Source organism: Panulirus ornatus, chromosome 20 (genome assembly GCF_036320965.1).
Source record: "Panulirus ornatus isolate Po-2019 chromosome 20, ASM3632096v1, whole genome shotgun sequence".
In the NCBI taxonomy this organism is placed as follows: Eukaryota; Metazoa; Arthropoda; class Malacostraca; order Decapoda; family Palinuridae; genus Panulirus; species Panulirus ornatus.
Window position 1 is genome coordinate 40,089,814 of NC_092243.1, and position 18,346 is coordinate 40,108,159.

Here is an 18,346-nt window from a genome sequence, read left to right on the forward strand (position 1 = left end):
ACTTAGTGAGACACGTCCGCGTTTGTAGCAGGTCCGAAAAAAAAAAAAAAAGAAGAAAGGAATATTCGCTGAATAATGAGTCTGTCGTGTGTGGAAAACATGTGAGCTGTCTCTTGTGTTTATATGTACATATATACACGTATGTGAGTTGGAGAGCTGGTCAACGGGCATTATTAGATTGCATATTGATTGATAGGTGTGTAACAGAGCGACCTTTGGATGTAAATGTGATGACTGGGGCAACTGTTTGGATATCTGATCTCTGTCTTGTGGAGGTGAGGGTGAAGATTTATAGTTTTCGGAAATGAGAAGACAATGTTGGGGAGAAGAGAATGGTGTGAGGAAGTAAACTTGGAAAGGAGACTTGTGTGAAGAAAAACCAGGAGATATTGAGGAATAGGAGGTATTTAGAGAAGCAGTGATGCAAGAGTTTCATGTGGCATGCGATAGGTTGGAGGTGGGCAGCTTAGAAAGGGTAGTGAGTGGTGGGATGAAGGAGTAAAGTTGCTAGCGAAAAAGAAAACAGAGGTGTTTGGGCGGTACTTACATGGAAAGAATGCGAATGATTAGGAGATGTAAAAGAGAAAGCGGGAGGAGGTCAGGAGGAAGATGCAGCGGTTGAAAAAGAGGGCAAATGAGAGTTGTGGTGAGAGATTTTCATTAGACTTTAGGGAGAATAAGAAAGATGTTTTGGAAGGAGGTAAATAATGTTAGGAAAACAAAAGAACAAATGGAAACATCTGTGAAGGGGGAGGAGGAAGTGGAGTTAGTATTTTGAAGGATTGTTGAATGTTGTTGATGATAGAGTGGCAGTTGTAAGGTGTTTTGATCGGGGTGGTGTTCGAAGTGAGAGAGTCATGGAGAGTGGTTAGGTGAAGAAAGAAGAGGTGGTGAAAGCTTTGCGGAAGATGAAATCCGGCAAAGCGGCGGGAGTGGATGGTATTGCAGTTGAATTGATTAAGAAAGGGGGTGACTGTCTTTAATTAGTTGGTAAGAGTATTCAATGTATATATGAATCATGGTGAAGTGCCTTATTCAATACATATATGAATCATGGTGAAGTGCCTGAGGATTGGCGGAATGCGTGTATAGTGCCACTGTATAAAGGCAAAGGCGATAAAGGTGAGTGTTCAGACTACAGAGGCATAAGTTTGTTGAGCATACCTGGTAAATTGTATGGAAGGGTATTGATTGAGTGAAGGCATGTGCAGAGCATCAGATTGGGGAAGAGCAGTGTGGTTTCAGAAGTGGTACAGGATGTGTGGATCAGGTGTTTGCTTTAAAAAATGTGAGAAATACTTAGAAAAACAGATGGATTTATATGCGGCATCTATGAATCTGGAGAACTCATAAGATGGGGTTGATAGAGATGCTTTGTGGAAGGTCTTAAGAATATATGGTCTTGTAGGTAAGGTGCTAAAAGCAGTGAGAAGTTCCTATCAAGGGTGTAAGGCATGTGTACAAGTAGGAAGAGAAGAGAGTGAATGGTTCTCAGTGAATGTCCGTCTGCGACAGAGGTGTGTGGTGTCACCATGGTTGTTTGATTTGCTTATGGATGGGATGGTGAGGGAGGTAAATGAAAGGGTATTGGGGAGAGTGGGCGAGTATGCAGTCTGTTGGAGGTGAGAAGGCATGAGAAGTGAGCCAGTTGTTGTTGGCCAGTGATACAGTACTGGTGGGTGATTCGAGTGAGAAATTGCAAAAGTTGGTAACTGAGTTAGGAAGATTGTGTGAAAGGAGAAAGTTGAAAGTAAATGTGAATAAGAGCAAGGCTATTAGGTTCAGCAGGGTTGAGGGACAAGTTAGCTGGGAGGTAAGTTTGAATGGGGAAATTTTGAGGAAGTGGAGTGTTTTCGACATCTGGGAGTGGACGTGGCAGCGAATGGAACCGTGGAAGCGGAAGTGTCATAGGTTGGGGGAAGAGGCGAAGGTTCTGGGAGCGATGAAGAATGTGTGGAAAGAGATAGCGTTATCTCGGAGAGCAAAAATGGATATGTTTGAAGGAATAGTAGTTCTAACAGTATTGCATAGTTGCGAGGCATGGGCTTTAGATAGACTTGTGCGGAGGAGGGTGGATGTGTAGGAAATGAACTGTTTATGGACAATATGTAGTGTGAGGACGTTTGACCACGTAAATAATGAAAGAGTAAAAGAGATGTGTGGTAATAAAAAGAATGTGGTTGAGAGAGCAGAAGAGGGTGTATTGAAATGGTTTGGACATATGGAGAGACTGAGTAAGGGAAGGGTGACAAAGAGGATATATGTGCCAGAGGTGGAGGAAACAAGAAGCGGGAGACCAATTTGGAAATGGAAGGATGGAGTGAAAAAGATTTTGAGCGATAGGGACCTGAATCACGCGGGGGTGGGGGGTGGGGGGAGTGAAAGGCATGCATGGAACTGAGTGAATTGGAACGATGTGGTATACTGAAATCAACATGCCGTCAATGGACTGAACCAAGGCACCTGAATCGTCTGGGGTAAACCATGGAAAGGCTGTGGGGCCTGGATGTGGGTAGGGAGCTGTGGTTTCGGTGCATCATACATGACGGCTCGTGTATGGATGTGACCAGATGTGGTCTTGTTTGTTTCCTGGCACTATCCCGCTGACGCAAGGGATGGCGATGCTGTTTCTTCTGGGCCGGAGTGGCGCCAGAGAATGGATGAAGGCGAGCAAGTATGGATATGTATATGTGTATATGTATATACATGTATATGTACATGTATGTGCGTATATATATATATATATATATATATATATATATATATATATATATATATATATATATATATATATTAATATATATATATATATATATATATATATATATATATATATATATATATATATATATATAGGGAAGGATCACAATTTTGCGCGTGCTCAAGATATTCCTATGAGTCCACGGGGAAAATGAAACAGGATAAGATTCCCAAGTGCACTTTCGTGTAATAATTACATCATCAGGGGAGACACAAGAGAGAAATATAAGTCAGTTGATATACATCGAAGAGACGAAGCTAGTTAGGACGCCATTTGGTAAACATATGATTGTCCAAAACCATGGACAATCATATGTTTACCAAATGGCGTCCTAGCTTCGTCTGTTCGATGTATATCAACTGACTTATATTTCTCTCTTGTGTCTCCCCTGATGATGTAATTATTACACGAAAGTGCACTTGGGAACCTTATCGTGTTTCATTTTCCCCATGGACTCATAGGAATATATATATATATATATATATATATATATATATATATATATATATATATATATATATTTTTTTTTTTTTTTTTTTTCTCTTTTCTTTCATACTATTCGCCATTTCCCGCGATAGCGAGGTAGCGTTAAGAACAGAGGACTGGGCCTTTGAGGGAATATCCTCACCTGGCCCCCTTCTCCATTCCTTCTTTTGGAAAATTAAAAAAAAAAAAAACGAGAGGGGAGGATTTCCAGTCCCCCGCTCCCTTCCCTTTTAGTCGCCTTCTACGACACGCAGGGAATACGTGGGAAGTATTCTTTCTCCCCTATCCCCAGGGATAATATATATATATATATATATATATATATATATATATATATATATATATATATATATATATATATATATATATATATATATATTTTCCCTGGGGTTAGGGGACAAAGAATACTTCCCACGTATTCCCTGCGTGTCGTAAAAGGCGACTAAAAGGGGAGGGAGCGGGGGGCTGGAAATCCTCCCCTCTCGTTTTTTTTTTTTTTTTTCTTTTTTTTTTTAATTTTCCAAAAGAAGGAACAGAGAATTGGGCCAGGTGAGGGTATTCCCTCAAAGGCTCAGTCCTCTGTTCTTAACGCTACCTCGCTAATGCGGGAAATGGCGAACAGTTTGAAAGAAAAAAAGAAATATATATATATATATATATATATATATATATATATATATATATATGTGTGTGTGTGTGAGTGGATGTCTTTCTTCGTCTCTTTCCTGACGCTACATCGCTAACGCGGGAAACAGCGATCAAGTATTTTGATAATAGTAATAACATTCATAATGATACTAATAATTAACAATCTAGTGAGTTCCTGATTAAGATGTTCTTTATATTGTGGTTGATGATGAGTATGAGAAGATGTATTCTATTGGATCCAAGTTAAAGTAACCTAGATCTTTCATTGATAAATCTCTTTAGATGGCCAAGAAATCATTTTATAGAGTTAGCCCCAATCCTCTCCTTGACACCAAAAAGCTTTTAGTTCTCCCTTTTCGTAATAATTTTACTTTCCATGGTCCTTAAGTCTTTTAATGTAAATGTTGCCTTCAGCAACAACAATACTATGAAGAATATCGTAATCAGAAACATAATACAGAGTTCTGCAGGATGTGTCTATAGAGTACCATATAGAGATTGTGATAAGTTTTATGTTAGGCAGATTTGTAATGATCTTTCTGTTAGACTTAAGTAACATAAATATAGCATAAGAACAGGACAATATTCATGTATTGTACAGTACAGTGTTGTGTGTGTCGGACAGATTAACGTGCCGTACGCCTGGCACCCGCGCATCATCGACACGCAGGTTGGCCGTGTGGGTCAGCTGATCATCCTGCCCGTCCCAGGCGAGTTCACCACCATGTGTGGACGACGCTTCAGAGACCAGGTGAGGTGCACAGTTCACCACCATGTGTGGACGACGCTTCAGACACCAGGTGAGATGCACAGTTCACCATCATGTGTGGACGACGCTTCAGACACCATGTGAGGTGCACAGTTCACCACCATGTGTGGACGACGCTTCAGAGACCAGGTGAGGTGCACAGTTCACCACCATGTGTGGACGATGCTTCAGACACCAGGTGAGGTGCACAGTTCACCACCATGTGTGGACGACGCTTCAGACACCAGGTGAGGTGCACAGTTCACCACCATGTGTGGACGATGCTTCAGAGACCAGGTGAGGTGCACAGTTCACCACCATGTGTGGACGACGCTTCAGAGACCAGGTGAGGTGCACAGTTCACCACTATGTGTGGACGACGCTTCAGAGACCAGGTGAGGTGCACAGTTCACCACCATGTGTGGACGACGCTTCAGAGACCAGGTGAGGTGCACAGTTCACCACCATGTGTGGACGACGCTTCAGAGACCAGGTGAGGTGCACAGTTCACCACCATGTGTGGACGACGCTTCAGAGACCAGGTGAGGTGCACAGTTCACCACCATGTGTGGACGACGCTTCAGAGACCAGGTGAGGTGCACAGTTCACCACCGTGTGTGAACGACGCTTCAGAGACCAGGTGAGGTGCACAGTTCACCACCATGTGTGGACGACGCTTCAGACACCAGGTGAGGTGCACAGTTCACCACCATGTGTGGACGACGCTTCAGAGACCAGGTGAGGTGCACAGTTCACCACCATGTGTGGACGACGCTTCAGAGACCAGGTGAGGTGCACAGTTCACCACCATGTGTGGACGACGCTTCAGACACCAGGTGAGGTGCACAGTTCACCACCGTGTGTGAACGACGCTTCAGAGACCAGGTGAGGTGCACAGTTCACCACCATGTGTGGACGATGCTTCAGACACCAGGTGAGGTGCACAGTTCACCACCGTGTGTGGACGACGCTTCAGACACCAGGTGAGGTGCACAGTTCACCACCATGTGTGGACGACGCTTCAGAGACCAGGTGAGGTGCACAGTTCACCACCATGTGTGGACGACGCTTCAGACACCAGGTGAGGTGCACAGTTCACCACCATGTGTGGACGACACTTCAGACACCAGGTGAGGTGCACAGTTCACCACCATGTGTGGACGACGCTTCAGACACCAGGTGAGGTGCACAGTTCACCACCATGTGTGGACGACGCTTCAGAGACCAGGTGAGGTGCACAGTTCACCACCATGTGTGGACGACGCTTCAGAGACCAGGTGAGGTGCACAGTTCACCACCATGTGTGGACGATGCTTCAGAGACCAGGTGAGGTGCACAGTTCACCACCATGTGTGGACGACGCTTCAGAGACCAGGTGAGGTGCACAGTTCACCACCATGTGTGGACGACGCTTCAGAGACCAGGTGAGGTGCACAGTTCACCACCATGTGTGGACGATGCTTCAGACACCAGGTGAGGTGCACAGTTCACCACCATGTGTGGACGACGCTTCAGAGACCAGGTGAGGTGCACAGTTCACCACCATGTGTGGACGATGCTTCAGAGACCAGGTGAGGTGCACAGTTCACCACCATGTGTGGACGACGCTTCAGAGACCAGGTGAGGTGCACAGTTCACCACCATGTGTGGACGACGCTTCAGAGACCAGGTGAGGTGCACAGTTCACCACCATGTGTGGACCACGCTTCAGAGACCAGGTGAGGTGCACAGTTCACCACCATGTGTGGACGACGCTTCAGACACCAGGTGAGGTGCACAGTTCACCACCATGTGTGGACGACGCTTCAGACACCAGGTGAGGTGCACAGTTCACCACCATGTGTGGACGACGCTTCAGACACCAGGTGAGGTGCACAGCCACCTGAGCAGCAGCAGACAGCTGGTGCTATGTGATGAGCAGACAGTTTATGGCGTGTTTACTTGGTCTTAGCTTGGCATGCACCAGAGGTGCTCAACACTGTTGCAAGAGAAATTCTTTGTTCCGTCCTTCATTGCACTTGTCTTGCCTGACTCCCTGTTGAGCTCTTGTACCCGGGCTTCTCCAAGCTTGAAGGTACTGTTCCGTGGTGACACAGTGATGGTGTTCTGGGAAACTGTACATAACTGTCGTGTCTCCTCTTATCATAATTTCTCCCACTGTGGGAGGATGTGAGGCTTCCTTGCTTTCTTTGTGGTTCATTCCACTGAAGTTTGGTACTCCTCTTGTTGTATTCCATTAGATCCTTACCAGCAGTTGACTTTACCTCCACAAGCGAGGCGAACAGTTTGTTGAGGTATAGTCCACCTATGGGCGAACGTACGTCTTCCAGAACCCACTAACCATCTCACAGGCCTTTTACACTTCAGGCAGCTTTATCTTGGAGAATAATATGGTTAGATCTGGCCCTCACTCTCCTGTATCCTAACAACCTCCTACCATCTACACGGCTTTCTAGTTTCCAGTGTTGGATTTCATTAGCCATCTATCCGACCCCTGCTGATCTTGTCTAAGTCTCTCCATTATCTCACAAGCCTTATTACTTTGCAACCAATCATTACAACAGATCAGAAACACTAGCGGTCACAGTATGAAGTCCCGGGGGACACCATGAGTTATCTTGGCCCAACTTGTGAAGGCTTCCGTGACGTGTCGTGTCTCTGTTTCCTCCCAGCCATCAGGTGCATTTGAATAGCCCTCCTCTGACCCCAGCTTGGGCATCTGCCTTCGTTCTCAGTATAGTGTGAGTGGCACAAACTATCGACGGCCTTCTTCCAGTGTTTACTCTCCCACAATCGTCACAGAAATCTTGACCTTGTGTGTTGTGGGCCACATTGGTAACTCGTGCCAGTCTAGATTATATCTCTACTGCCTGATTACATATCTTCTTTTTGTATGTTGCAGGTGGTACTGTCTTGTTGTTCCAGTTGTGACACTTCCCTGTTTGGTAATATTGTTACTACGTTGGCATTTCCATTCTCTTACAACACTGGTGTTGTTGAGGAAGATCTTAAACTGCATCACGAGTGGTTTGTGAAGGTCTCCATACACTACGGAGACCAGATGTCGCCTGGTACATGACCTTTGTGCTCGTTATGTTGCTTCGTGGACCACTTCAGTCCTCCTCCGTCAGGTCTTACATAGTCTCTCTCATATATGTTCTGCTCCACCCTAGTACGCCCAGCTGCGGGCTCAGGGAACCGCTTTATCTAGATCTCCGCTTTAAACCGCTTTATCTAGATCTCCGCTTTAAACCGCTTTATCAAGATCTCCGCTTTAAACCGCTTTATCTAGATCTCCGCTTTAAACCGCTTTGTCGTGTCGCTGTCTTCACTCGCATGGAGGAGACGGCTCCCGCTTCTCATCTGTATCACACTCACCTTCCAACGCTGCTCACATTCCACGAGCTGTGTTATGTGATCGGCTTCATCTGTGTCGCAACTTACTGCGTCTTATGTTACTTGTTGTCAAAATGTCACTGTAACAATAGTTCCTTGGAGGGTGGTTGTAAGTTGTTGTTCCTTGGTGGATGGTTGTAAGGAGTTGTCCCTTGGTGGATGGTTGTAAGTTGTTGTTCCTTGGTGGATGGTTGTAAGTTGTTGTTCCTTGGTGGATGGTTGTAAGGAGTTGTTCCTTGGTGGATGGTTGTAAGTTGTTGTTCCTTGGTGGATGGTTGTAAGGAGTTGTCCCTTGGTGGATGGTTGTAAGTTGTTGTTCCTTGGTGGATGGTTGTAAGTTGTTGTTCCTTGGTGGATGGTTGTAAGGAGTTGTTCCTTGGTGGATGGTTGTAAGGAGTTGTCCCTTGGTGGATGGTTGTAAGTTGTTGTTCCTTGGTGGATGGTTGTAAGGAGTTGTCCCTTGGTGGATGGTTGTAAGTTGTTGTTCCTTGGTGGATGGTTGTAAGTTGTTGTTCCTTGGTGGATGGTTGTAAGTTGTTGTCCCTTGGTGGATGGTTGTAAGTTGTTGTCCCTTGGTGGGTGGTTGTAAGTTGTTGTTCCTTGGTGGGTGGTTGTAAGTTGTTGTTCCTTGGTGGATGGTTGTAAGTTGTTGTTCCTTGGTGGATGGTTGTAAGTTGTTGTTCCTTGGTGGGTGGTTGTAAGTTGTTGTCCCTTGGTGGATGGTTGTAAGTTGTTGTTCCTTGGTGGGTGGTTGTAAGTTGTTGTTCCTTGGTGGATGGTTGTAAGTTGTTGTCCCTTGGTGGATGGTTGTAAGTTGTTGTCCCTTGGTGGATGGTTGTAAGGAGTTGTTTTGCATTTATGATTGTCTGAACGCTTCCACTGTTATCATGACTTCAGTGTTATAACATCCTGCAGGTGTGAGCCAGTTTTGGGAGTGCAACTGTGTTACCATGTACCATAACTGAATGCCCTGCTGGTGTGGGCCAGTGAGGGGAGTATTACTGTATTATCATGTATCATAACTACCCTGTAGGTGTGTGTATGTTGTGACTCGCACCATAACAACCCTGCAGGTGTGGGTGTGTTGTAGCACTACAACAACCCTGCAAGTGTGAATGTGTTATGACTGCCGCACCATAACAACCCAGCAGGTGTGGGTCTCGCGGTGTAGTTGTTGTTGTATTATCACATCATAACAGCCCTGCAGGTGTGGATGTGTTATGACTGTCGCACCATAACAACCCTGTAGGTGTGGGTCTCGCGGTGTAGTTGTTGGTGTTATCACATCATAACAACCCTGCAGGTATGGGTGTGTTATCGCATCATAACAGCCCTGCAGGTGTGGGTGTGTTATCGCATCATAACAATCCTGCAGGTGTGGGTGTTATCATGACTGGTCTGGTCTCGCCGTGCAGGTGTTATCGCATCATAACAATCCTGCAGGTGTGGGTGTGTTGTAGCACTACAACAACCGTGCAGGTGTGGGTGTTATCATGACTGGTGTGGTCTCACCGTGCGGGTGTGGGTGTGTTGTAGCACTACAACAACCTTGCAATTGTGGGTGTGTTATCGCATCGTAACAACCCTGCAGGTGTGGATGTTATCATGACTGGTCTGGTCTCGCCGTGCAGGTGTGGGTGTTATCATGACTGGTCTGGTCTCGCCGTGCAGGTGTGGGTGTTATCATGAGTGGTCTGGTCTCGCCGTGCAGGTGTGGGTGTTATCATGACTGGTCTGGTCTCGCCGTGCAGGTGTGGGAGTTATAATGACTGGTCTGGTCTCGCCGTGCAGGTGTGGGTGTTATCATGACTGGTCTGGTCTCGCCGTGCAGGTGTGGGTGTAATCATGACTGGTCTGGTCTCGTCGTGCAGGTGTGGGTGTTATCATGACTGGTCTGGTCTCGCCGTGCAGGTGTGGGTGTTATCGTGACTGGTCTGGTCTCGTCGTGCAGGTGTGGGTGTTATCATGACTGGTCTGGTCTCGCGGTGCAGGTGTGGGTGTTATCATGTCTGGTCTGGTCTCGCCGTGCAGGTGTGGGTGTTATCATGACTGGTCTGGTCTCGCCGTGCAGGTGTGGGTGTTATCATGACTGGTCTGGTTACGCCGTGCAGGTGTGGGTGTTATCATGACTGACTGGTCTGGTCTCGCCGTGCTGATGTGGGTGTTATCATGAGTGGTCTGGTCTCGCCGTGCAGGTGAGGGTGTTATCATGACTGGCCTGGTCTCGCCGTGCAGGTGTGGGTATTATCATGACTGGTCTGGTCTCGCCGTGCAGGTGTGGGTGTTATCATGACTGGTCTGGTCTCGCCGTGCAGGTGTGGGTGTTATCATGACTGGTCTGGTCTCGCCGTGCAGGTGTGGGTGTTATCATGACTGACTGGTCTGGTCTCGCCGTGCAGGTGTGGGTGTTATCATGACTGACTGGTCTGGTCTCGCCGTGCAGGTGTGGGTGTTATCATGACTGACTGGTCTGGTCTCGCCGTGCAGGTGTGGGTGTTATCATGAGTGGTCTGGTCTCGCCGTGCAGGTGTGGGTGTTATCATGACTGACTGGTCTGGTCTCTCCGTGCAGGTGTGGGTGTTATCATGACTGACTGGTCTGGTCTCGCCGTGCAGGTGTGGGTGTTATCATGGCTGGTCTGGTCTCGCCGTGCAGGTGTGTGTTATCATGACTGGTCTGGTCTCGCCGTGCAGGTGTAGGTGTTATCATGACTGGTCTGGTCTCGTGCAGGTGTGGGTGTTATCATGACTGGTCTGGTCTCGCCGTGCAGGTGTTGGTGTTATCATGACTGGTCTGGTCTCGCCGTGGAGGTGTGGGTGTTTTCATGACTGGTCTGGTCTCGTCGTGCAGGTGTTATCATGACTGGTCTGGTCTCGCCGTGCAGGTGTGGGTGTTATCATGACTGGTCTGGTCTCGCCGTGCATGTGTGGGTGTTATCATGACTGGTCTGGTCTCGCCGTGCAGGTATGGGTGTTATCATGACTAGTCTGGTCTCGCCGTGCAGGTGTGGGAGTTATCATGACTGGTCTGGTCTCGCCGTGCAGGTGTGGGTGTTATCATGACTGGTCTGGTCTCGCCGTGCAGGTGTGGGTGTTATCGTGACTGGTCTGGTCTCGTCGTGCAGGTGTGGGTGTTATCATGACTGGTCTGGTCTCGCCGTGCAGGTGTGGGTGTTATCATGACTGGTCTGGTCTCGTCGTGCAGGTGTGGGTGTTATCATGACTGGTCTGGTCTCGCCGTGCAGGTGTGGGTGTTATCATGACTAGTCTGGTCTCGCCGTGCAGGTGTGGGTGTTATCATGACTGGTCTGGTCTCGCCGTGCAGGTGTGGGTGTTATCATGACTGACTGGTCTGGTTACGCCGTGCAGGTGTGGGTGTTATCATGACTGACTGGTCTGGTCTCGCCGTGCTGATGTGGGTGTTATCATGAGTGGTCTGGTTTCGCCGTGCAGGTGTGGGTGTTATCATGACTGGTTTGGTCTCGCCGTGCAGGTGTGGGTGTTATCATGACTGACTGGTCTGGTCTCGCCGTGCAGGTGTGGGTGTTATCATGACTGGTCTGGTCTCGCCGTGCAGGTGTGGGTGTTATCATGACTGGTCTGGTCTGGTCTCTCCGTGCCGGTGTGGGTGTTATCATGACTGACTGGTCTGGTCTCGCCGTGCAGGTGTGGGTTTTATCATGACTGACTGGTCTCGCCGTGCAGGTGTGGGTGTTATCATGACTGACTGGTCTGGTCTCGCCGTGCAGGTGTGGGTGTTATCATGACTGGTCTGGTCTCGCCGTGCAGGTGTGGGTGTTATCATGAGTGGTCTGGTCTCGCCGTGCAGGTGTGGGTGTTATCATTACTGGTCTGGTCTCGCCGTGCAGGTGTGGGTGTTATCATGACTGACTGGTCTGGTCTCGCCGTGCAGGTGTGGGTGTTATCATCACTGGTCTGGTCTCGCCGTGCAGGTGTGTGTGTTATCATGACTGGTCTGGTCTCGCCGTGCAGGTGTGGGTGTTATCATGACTGGTCTGGTCTCGTCGTGCAGGTGTGGGTGTTATCATGACTGGTCTGGTCTCGCCGTGCAGGTGTGGGTGTTATCATGACTGGTCTGGTCTCGCCGTGCAGGTGTGGGTGTTTTCATGACTGGTCTGGTCTCGTCGTGCAGGTGTGGGTGTTATCATGAGTGGTCTGGTCTCGCCGTGCAGGTGTGGGTGTTATCATGACTGGTCTGGTCTCGCCGTGCAGGTGTGGGTGTTATCATGACTGGTCTGGTCTCGCCGTGCAGGTGTGGGTGTTATCATGACTGGTCTGGTCTCGCCGTGCAGGTGTGGGTGTTATCATGACTGGTCTGGTCTCGCCGTGTAGCTGAGGGTGTTATCATGACTGGTCTGGTCTCGCCGTGCAGGTGTGGGTGTTATCATGACTGGTCTGGTCTCGTCGTGCAGGTGTGGGTGTTATCATGACTGGTCTGGTCTCGCCGTGCAGGTGTGGGTGTTATCATGATTGGTCTGGTCTCGCCGTGCAGGTGTGGGTGTTATCATGACTGGTCTGGTCTTGCCGTGAAGATGTGGGTGTTATCATGAGTGGTCTGGTCTCGCCGTGCAGGTGTGGGTGTTATCATGACTGGTCTGGTCTCGCCGTGCAGGTGTGGGTGTTATCATGACTGGTCTGGTCTCGTCGTGCTGGTGTGGGTGTTATCATGACTGGTCTGGTCTCGCCGTGCAGGTGTGGGTGTTATCATGACTGGTCTGGTCTCGCCGTGCAGGTGTGGGTGTTATCATGACTGGTCTGGTCTCGCCGTGCAGGTGTGGGTGTTATCATGACTGGTCTGGTCTCGCCGTGCAGGTATGGGTGTTATCATGAGTGGTCTGGTCTCGCCGTGCAGGTGTGGGTGTTATAATGACTGGTCTGGTCTCGCCGTGCAGGTGTGGGTGTTATCATGACTGGTCTGGTCTCGTCGTGCAGGTGTGGGTGTTATCATGACTGGTCTGGTCTCGCCGTGCAGGTGTGGGTGTTATCATGATTGGTCTGGTCTCGCCGTGCAGGTGTGGGTGTTATCATGACTGGTCTGGTCTCGCGGTGCAGGTGTGGATGTTATCATGACTGGTCTGGTCTCGTCGTGCATGTGTGGGTGTTATCATGACTGGTCTGGTCTCGCCGTGCAGGTGTGGGTGTTATCATGACTGACTGGTCTGGGCTTGCCGTGAAGGTGTGGGTGTTATCATGACTGGTCTGGTCTCGCCGTGCAGGTGTGGGTGTTATCATGACTGGTCTGGTCTCGCCGTGCAGGTGTGGGTGTTATCATGACTGGTCTGGTCTCGCCGTGCAGGTGTGGGTGTTCTCATGACTGGTCTGGTCTCGCCGTGCAGGTGTGGGTGTTATCATGACTGGTCTGGTCTCGCCGTGCAGGTGTGGGTGTTATCATGAGTGGTCTGGTCTCGCCGTGCAGGTGTGGGTGTTATCATGACTGGTCTGGTCTCGCCGTGCAGGTGTGGGTGTTCTCATGACTGGTCTGGTCTCGCCGTGCAGGTGTGGGTGTTATCATGACTGGTCTGGTCTCGCCGTGCAGGTGTGGGTGTTATCATGACTGGTCTGGTCTCGCCGTGCAGGTGTGGGTGTTATCATGACTGGTCTGGTCTCGCCGTGCAGGTGTGGGTGTTCTCATGACTGGTCTGGTCTCGCCGTGCAGGTGTGGGTGTTCTCATGACTGGTCTGGTCTCGCCGTGCAGGTGTCGGAGACGTTGTCAGCTGAGGGAGTGGAGGGGACGGTACCAGTGATCGCTGGTCTGTCCAACGTGTACACTCACTACGTGACCACCTGGGAGGAGTACCAGGTACAGCGGTACGAGGCCGCCTCCACCATCTACGGTCCTCACACCTGCAGCGCCTACATGCAGCAGTACTCCTACCTGGCCACCGCCATGCTACAGGTTAGTACCACTCCTCTACCCTCCCTCTCGTCATACTTCGCTGTTGTCGACATATATAAACCTGATAAACATGACTACATCCTCCTCATCAGCCATGGGAGAAGCAGTGTGTGTGTGTGTGATGGTCACTGATGTGTGTGTGTGTGTGTGTGTGATGGTCACTGATGTGTGTGTGTGTGTTGTTGGTGCAGGGGGAGACACCGCCGCCAGGACCCTCGCCACCAGACCTCTCCGACTCGATGATTACCATGTTGCCTGGTGTGGTGTACGACGGCGCTCCTCCAGGCTCCACCTTCGGCGACGTGGTGGCTCAGCCCTACCCCCTGGCCTACACCGGAGAGACGGTCACAGCTAAGTTTGTTAGTACACCACACACCTCACTCTTGTGTGGCGCTACACTTGCTCTGCTTGTTCACCCCTACCTGTAGTCCCCTGGTCTCTCATACAGACCTTCTTAACCACCAAATTTAATGCCTCCAAGACCCAGTTTCTGCCGATGTCTCTATCGAAAATCCCTCACAACTCTCGTCTCTCCTTTGACGGTTCTGTAATTCAACCTCTTAACTCAGTGAACATATTTGGTATAAGTTTAATTTCCACCCTTTCTTGGAAAACACCACATTACAGGAATAACTAAGTCTGCCTCTAAGAACTGGTTTTCCTGTTTAGATGTCGAAATTTCTTTTCTTCTGAACAATTGCTCGGTTTATACAGGGGATTGATCCGTCCTTATATGGAGTACTGGTCTCACATCTGGGTTGGTTCTAGCTCTGCATCCTTACTTGACAGTGTTGAGTCGAAAGCTGTCCGACTTATAAACTGTCCCAGGTTAACTTCCAGACTTGACCTGCTTTCCTTGCGCCGCAATGTTGGTTCACTTTTCCTCTTTTATAGGTATTACATTGGCAACTCAAGGGTGGGCCGCTTTGATACCTATTTCTTTCCCTACACCTCGAAGCTTTGGAACTCTCTACCTTTTCATGTCTTCCTCAAGAACTATGTTCTGGCATGTTTTAAAAGACAGGTTATTCACTTGCTCGAGAATTCGTAAATACTTTCCCTTGTCTCTTCTTTTTCACTTTCATGAACTTCGCTATATTTCAACCGAGGCTTGGCCTTGATGTAAACTGTAGTACGTAACTGGAACCTCCAACGTTAGAAGAGAGAGAAAACACTGGCACTTGTTATCCTTGTTTACTGTTGTTGTTCTCGTTCAGGTTTACCGTCCTGCTCTCTCACACTACAGTTGTTAACCACACACTGACTGACACCTGTGACTGAACATGGTCACTGTTGTTAACGACACACTGACTGACACCTGTGACTGAACATGGTCACTGTTGTTAACGACACACTGACTGACACCTGTGACTGAACATGGTCACTGTTGTTAACGACACACTGACTGACACCTGTGACTGAACATGTTCACTGTTGTTAACCACACACCGACTGACACCTGTGACTGAACATGTTCACTGTTGTTAACCACACACTGACTGACACCTGTGACTGAACATGGTCACTGTTGTTAACCACACACTGACTGACACCTGTGACTGAACATGGTCACTGTTGTTCTTCCTCATCTGCAGCTTCACCAGTCCAGGTTTCTCCTAACGTAACTGTTACACCGTGTACACTGACGCTGCTCCTCACGAACTGTCCCCCTCCACATACACCATCTGTCCCTCACACTGCTGCTGCTGACACACTGTCTCTCTTCCTCACCACACTTACCCGTCATTCATCACACATGGGATTCATCACACTTGTCGACCATTCTTCACTTTCTTGCTATGCAACACACTCTTCCGTCATTCGCTACACTTGCCTTTCATTCATGAGATTTTTCCGCCATTCATCGCATTTCCTTGTCATTCATCACACTTCTCTGATAGTCATCACACACTCCCTCCTTACATCACACCAGCTGTCATTCATCAAACTTGTCTGTCATTCACCACATTTGTCTATTATTCATCATAGTTGTCTGACATTCATTACTCTTCGTTTTCATTCATCACACTTGGCTGACATTCATCATACTTGGCTGACATCCATCATACTTCGTTGTCATTCATCACACTTGTTTGTTATTCAGCACATCTGCCTGACATTCATCACAATTGGGTGTCATTCATCACATCTGCTTGATATACATCGTACTTGGCTGTCATTCATCACATTACAAGCATTCGTGACAGATGCCCTTACCTTCATGCACCCTGGAAACACTCTACACACACTCAACAAACTCTTAAGACGATCAGCAGACTGAAACATTCCACGTTTTCAGCGCACTCCACACATCCTCTACATACTCTACACCCACACACTCAACGCACTCACACACCTTTAGCACACTCCAAAAACACTGAACACTGTCCACAATCCCTCTACACACTTCACATACACTCAGTACACATCACACACACACACACACTCAGTACACTTCACACACACTTTTCACAAGCCTTCAACGCACTCCATTATTATAACCTTACTCTAGGAGACGCTTCTGTTAACAAAACTTATTGACAGTGGCTGTGACTTGTATTGACAGAAGCTGTGACTTGTACTGACAGAAGCTGTGACTTGTACTGACAGAGGCTGTGACTTATATTTATTTTTTTATATTCAATTATAAAATCTTTAATTATGTAATGATGTACAAACAAAGCCTGCCACTGATGGTAGGGGTGAAGGGTACGTGGCCAGGGGTAGGTGGAGCCAAGTGCTGTGGGTACAGTACATCAACACGGGTCCCAGTGGGCCAGGGGCCCCTCCCACCAGAGAGGAGGCAACACCATCGACATTCCTGCTATACACAACTCAAGGTGACGTGGGACGTAGGCGTGTGCAGTGTATCTGTCTTCGTTTGTTACAACATATTAACCTTGTGAACACTGCAAACATTACAGTGACACGCGTAGACAAATAACATCTCAGCTACCGTCCACCACAATGTACAGGGGAATGTAAAGAACCACACGATGAGTTAAAATTTATAACTATGACTAATGTTAACATTATGTTGAATGATATATATATATATATATATATATATATATATATATATATATATATATATATATATATATATATATATATATATATATATATATTCCATGGTTTACCCCAGACGCTGCACATGCTCTGGTTCAATCCATTGACAGCACGTCGACCCAGGTATACCACATCGTTCCAATTCTATTTCTTGCATGCCTTTCACCCTCCTGTATGTTCAGGCCTCGATCGCTCAAAATCTTTTTCACTCCATCTTTCCACCTCCAATTTGGTCTCCCACTTCTCCTCGTTCCCTCCACCTCTGACGCATATATCCTCTTGGTCAATCTTTCCTCACTCATTCTCTCCACGTGACCAAACCATTTCAAAACACCCTCTTCTGCTCTCTCAACCACACTCTTTTTATTACAACACATCTCTCTTACCCTTCCATTACTTACTCGATCAAACCACCTCACACCACATATTGTCCTCAAATATCTCATTTCCAACACATCCACCCTCCTTCGCACAACCCTATCTATAGCCCATACCTCGCAACCATATAACATTGTTGGAACCACTACTCCTTCAAACATACCCATTTTTGCTCTCCGAGATAACGTTCACGCCTTCCACACATTCTTCAACGCTCCCAGAACCTTCGCTCCCTCATTCACCCTGTGACTCGCTTCCGCTTCCATGGTTCCATCCGCTGCCACATCCACTCCCAGATATCTAAAACACCTCACTTCCTCCAGTTTTTCTCCATTCAAACTTACCTCCCTAACTGGGAGGTAAGTTTGTCCCTCAAACCTACTGAGACTAATAACCTTGCTCTTATTCACATTTACTCTCGGCTTTCTTCTTTCACACACTTTACCAAACTCAGTCACCAACTTCTGCAGTTTCTCACGTGAATCAGCATCGCTGCCCCCTAATTCAGCGAGGTAGCCCCAGGAAAACAGACAAAAAAGGCCACATTCGTTCGCACTCATTCTTTAGCTGTCATGAGTAATGCATCGAAACCACAGCTCTCTATCCTTATTCAGGCCCCACCCGAGACGTTTCACATGCCGTGGTTCAGTCCGTTGACAGCATGTCGACCCCGGTATACCACATCGTTGCAATTCCTTACACGCCTCTCACCCTCCTGTATGTTCAGGCCTCGATCGCTCAAAATCTTTTTCACTCCATCCTTCCACTTCCAATTTGGTCTTTCGCTTCTCCTTGTTCCCTCCACCTCTGACACAAATATCCTCTCTATCAATCTTTCGTCGCTCATTCTCTCCATATGTCCAAACCATTTCGACACGCCCTCTTCTGCTTTCTCAACCACATTCTTTTTATTTCCATACATCTCTCCTACCCTTTCATTTAT

At 48.0% G+C, this 18,346-nt stretch overlaps 1 protein-coding gene across 2 annotated transcripts in view; it reads left to right on the forward strand.

The window, feature by feature from the left end:
- Positions 1 to 18,346, forward strand: part of CDase (neutral ceramidase) — a 223,570-nt gene that overhangs the window by 178,864 nt on the left and 26,360 nt on the right. For both annotated transcript variants that reach the window (XM_071674776.1, XM_071674777.1), the window contains exons 10-12: positions 4,521 to 4,646; positions 13,756 to 13,956; positions 14,148 to 14,315. In XM_071674776.1, the coding sequence (XP_071530877.1) occupies positions 4,521 to 4,646; positions 13,756 to 13,956; positions 14,148 to 14,315 (495 nt within the window). The remainder of the gene's footprint in view (positions 1 to 4,520; positions 4,647 to 13,755; positions 13,957 to 14,147; positions 14,316 to 18,346) is intronic.